Genomic DNA, 3,997 nt, shown 5'->3' with positions numbered 1-3,997 from the left:
TCCTCAAGAACAATGGATGGTACATCATCTCCATCAAGGCTAACTGTGTCGACTCTACTGCTGCCCCCGAGGCTGTCTTTGCCAGTGAGATTGAGAAGCTCAAGAAGGACAAGCTGAGGTAAGGACACATCACGAGTGTGGTTTAGTCATTCCTCTGGCCTCTCAGACCCAAGGAGCAGCTTACCTTGGAGCCCTACCACAGAGACCATGCTGTGGTTATTGGTCAATACCGACCTATGAAGCATAGGAAGGCCGAGTAATGCTGTACTCGACTATGCTGTTGTCTGGACACTGAAATCCACTAGTCACTATCTGCAGCCTGGAAGGCGTTGATCCCTTGGAATCTCCGTTAACGGCTAACGTTTCCTCTACCATTACTCATTGCATGTTGCGTATTACTATTAACGAAGTTACTCATCATTGACAACAGACGCTATTGACTTATCGTCTATTGAATAAAATGTGGCTCCACGGCGTCTTCTCATGACTCTATGACGTCGTTTCTATGACCCATTGTAGTCATATCTTCCGAATGACGTTATTTCTATTAAATAGGAATAAGAGGATGATAACGATTCGTCTTTATACAGTATAAAGACGAGTATAAATTATACTAATCGATTTTGACGTCATAGCCCAATAATACCCGATCATCATAGAATTGTATACGACTGATATGGTGGTTAAGACGCTTGCGAATCAGCTCATACCCCCTCCCCCGATGATATGCGATCGTTACTAATTTGTTCGATTGTCCGTCGGGCTGTCGTCGTTGTTGTGTCGACATCGCTAAGAGCAGTAAATACAGTAGCCTTTTCCAGTGAGGATATGGGAGGTAACTAGGTAGTCATGTTTGGTTATGGTCTATTACTCCACTTGAAAGGGGGCAGCATAACAACAAGTTGATTATAACACACATGTGTAGTCACCAGCAGACTCCTGAGGAGTACCGAGAAGGAGCTTGCCAAGGTAGAGACGAAGAGAGCTAAGGAAGAGGCTGAGCGACTAAAGGTAGGAGACGATGTGATGGAGGTGTACTGAATAATATCGCTGCGATATTATAAGTTTTGATGGTTTTTCTATCGGTTTCTACATCATCGCCAAGTTCCTCGCATCCGTTCGTTCCTTCTACACCATGTGTGATCCCGTCTAAGTGGACCAACTCGTATGAAATATTCATTCAAGGTAATCAGGCTACTACCTCTGGAGCCTAGCGTGTTGGTGTGGAGCTATCGACTATCTAGCCTTATATTGATGTATTCAAATATGGCTTCTATCCTTATGTTTGGGTTGGTCCTGAACGTGTTGTTATGCTCTTCCTCAGTCTTCCTAAGATCCTCTTCGATGTTCCCTGGAAGCTTCAAGTGCCTTACCCTGGTGAGAGTTGGATCTCATTTACTATGGAGTCCTTGATTATTACTACACGATCAGTAGTGACGAGTGTTTGTAGCTGTCTGTGGTTACTCCACCCTCTGTCGCGCTTATTGTGTTGATAGTAGCTCAATCTAGTAGTCTAGGCGTTTTTGAGTATAATTTCATGTCCAGAGCAGTAGAGTTGGTAAAGCAATACGCTTCTACTGGGCGTATTAAGGTGAGGTTTGGTGGTAATGTTATTCATATGCTGAGGTTGTGGTGGCAGGTCCCTCAATTTGGGGATACCGTCCATAATGACAGTTGTGTGCTGTCTATGGATACACCATTGTATCCTGTAGAGGGTCTGTATGTATCGTTGGAGGAAGGTTGGAAGGGGTATGGTAGGCCTTTTCTCGATGTTGATATCAATAACCACGACATAAGCAGTGCATCAGGAGCTGTGGTGTACTTACATATCAATACTAAATTGGTAGTTAGAGTAGCAATAATGTATAGAGTTTAGAGTATATCAGGATGGTTTAGATTCCAAAAAAGAAGGAGGATGATGATGAGGAGAAAGAGCCGACCAAGTTGGCAATAGGGGTCCAAGGGGGATTTGATGGTGGCAAGGATTATGAGGAGGAAAAAGTAAAGGAGGTGTGGTATGAACTCGAAATTAAGGTTATTTCAGGATTATAGAATTGCAGTAGTCCCCTATTGTAATGGGAAGGCGGATACTGAGTGGTTGTATCTGTCCCTGGATGACCTGTCGGACCTGCCCGAGATCGTGGGTGAGGCTGTTTTTGCCATTATCGATCATAAGGGTGCCGAGGATGATGCCGCTGTGATGGCTTGGGAGGCGGGGGAGGAGGAGCGGCCTGTCAGCAAGTACTAAGAAAGGGGGAGAGTGTTTGGATGTGCGTGGTAGGTATGCGGCTGAGCTAGTTCAGGAGGTGCCGGTGAAGAGGATAAGCCCTAACTCGGCTGATTGGTATTGTGAGAAGTCTGGGGATAGGGAGAATCTTTGGTTGAATCTCTCTGACGGATATATAGGTGAGTATTGACACTGTAGGGGGGGATATGCACATGGTCAACTACGTGTGTTGGTGACATTTTGGGAGCAAATTTCTGTACACTTCTATCCGAATTCAATAATAAGTGGAAAAACTCCTGAGTTCGGCTGAAGTAACCACACATATTCCCCAACACTGCGTATTGATTGTCAATTCGGGACTCGATACTTCTCGTGTGGACTTTGGAAAGATTCCCAACTGCGTTGGAGTAGAATAATTATTCTGAAATAAAATTGCATGTGAGGTAGTTGTATGTACCCTGTGGATGACGATGTTGTAATTTTCGACTATGTTGTCCTTAGGTGGCGGTAGGCGTAATTGGGACGGTAGTGGTGGTAGCAATGGGGCATTGGAGCATTATCTTGAGATGAAGGATCAGGGCAAGATGTACCCCTTGGTGGTTAAATTGGGCACTATCACGCCTAAGGGAGTGGCTGATGTATTCTCCTATGCTGAGGATGAGGATACTATGGTCAGTGATCCGTAATAAAGGGCAGTGGGGAAAATACGCAATATGGAAATATTGGGAAATTGTTGTTGGTTTTGTACACTTCTACCCGAACTTGTATAATTAGTGAGGAAGACCTTGAGGAGCTTGGCTGAGGAAAACCAGCATGTAGAGCGTAAACAGTGTTGGAGTATATGTTGGCTCTCTTTTAGTTATGGGAGATTCGATACGAATTTGGGTAGAAGTGTACAGAAACCAATGAGAATTTCCCAAAACTTGCTCGGAATTTTAATATTGTCACACCGATTATAACACTGAATGATGGGTTGTAATGAGATGGAAGGGGTGATGATGTTATTGTCTTCCTCCTCTCCTTACTATAGGAAGCTGGCACAGCATCTGGAGCATTGGGGTATCGACGTGATGAAGATGTCCAAAACGGATAAGTCTATGGCCGAGATGGAGGTTGAACTTAACAAGGAGTTTGCCTTTGATCGGATCACTGAGGCTGGCAAGGAGTTGGATAGAGTGCGAGGCCCGGGTTTGGTGGGGCTTAGGAATCTCGGGAATAGCTGTTATATTAATAGCTTCCTACAGCTGATATTTAGTGGTAAGAGTAGTTGAGGGGGAAATTGTGGGAGGAGTGGTATGGTATTGTTGTTGTCAGGTAGTGTGGAGGCTTTGAAGAGGAGGTATGTGGATGAGAATGGTGTGTTGAGGAGGAGTATGGCTCAGAAGGGAGCGGTAGTGATATGCTGCACTTGATCATGACTTGTATGATAATATGGTGCTCAGTTGGATAATGAAGGGAGCCCACAGAGAACTGTGTTGGAAGTGGCTAAGCTGACCAACGCCCTCAATGGGACGAGGTACTGTCCTCCGATACCACAGGGAGAGGAGGAAAGGAAGTTGGACCCTTTTAATGGTATCATGAACGATTATACAGGGGTGAAATATTCCGATGGGTGTACTGTTAGGTATGTTGGCACCAGTTAGTCTACGGAAGCACTTTGGCAAGGGTCATCCCGACTTCTCGACCTCATCACAGCAGGATGCAGCGGAGTGAGGGTTGAGAAGTGTCCAAGGTGTGGTATTGAATTCCCGTGTAGATATCTACTTTATT

General features: G+C 45.0%; 2 protein-coding genes across 2 annotated transcripts; both read left to right on the top strand.

Moving 5' to 3' along the window:
• Positions 1-38: 38 nt before the first annotated feature.
• Positions 39-1,041, top strand: Pmar_PMAR020948 (fibrillarin, putative; the record flags this gene model as incomplete). The annotated part of the gene is made up of 3 exons (XM_002785365.1): positions 39-118; positions 167-256; positions 936-1,041. Coding segments are annotated over 3 exons (276 nt in total), but the record flags the coding sequence as incomplete, so codon positions are not given.
• Positions 1,042-1,537: 496 nt separating this feature from the next.
• Positions 1,538-3,940, top strand: Pmar_PMAR020947 (ubiquitin specific protease 5, putative; the record flags this gene model as incomplete). The annotated part of the gene is made up of 10 exons (XM_002785364.1): positions 1,538-1,591; positions 1,640-1,843; positions 1,897-2,001; positions 2,045-2,241; positions 2,282-2,406; positions 2,729-2,909; positions 3,258-3,484; positions 3,542-3,618; positions 3,670-3,799; positions 3,852-3,940. The coding sequence occupies 10 exons, from the start codon at positions 1,538-1,540 to the stop codon at positions 3,938-3,940; spliced, it is 1,389 nt and encodes a 462-aa protein (XP_002785410.1).
• Between the last annotated feature and the right edge of the window lie 57 nt (positions 3,941-3,997).

Source organism: Perkinsus marinus (assembly GCF_000006405.1).
Source record: "Perkinsus marinus ATCC 50983 genomic scaffold scf_1104296932868, whole genome shotgun sequence".
NCBI classification, from domain to species: Eukaryota; Perkinsozoa; order Perkinsida; family Perkinsidae; genus Perkinsus; species Perkinsus marinus.
The sequence above is the reverse complement of the archived record's forward strand: the minus strand, read 5'-3'. Positions and strand labels throughout refer to the sequence as shown.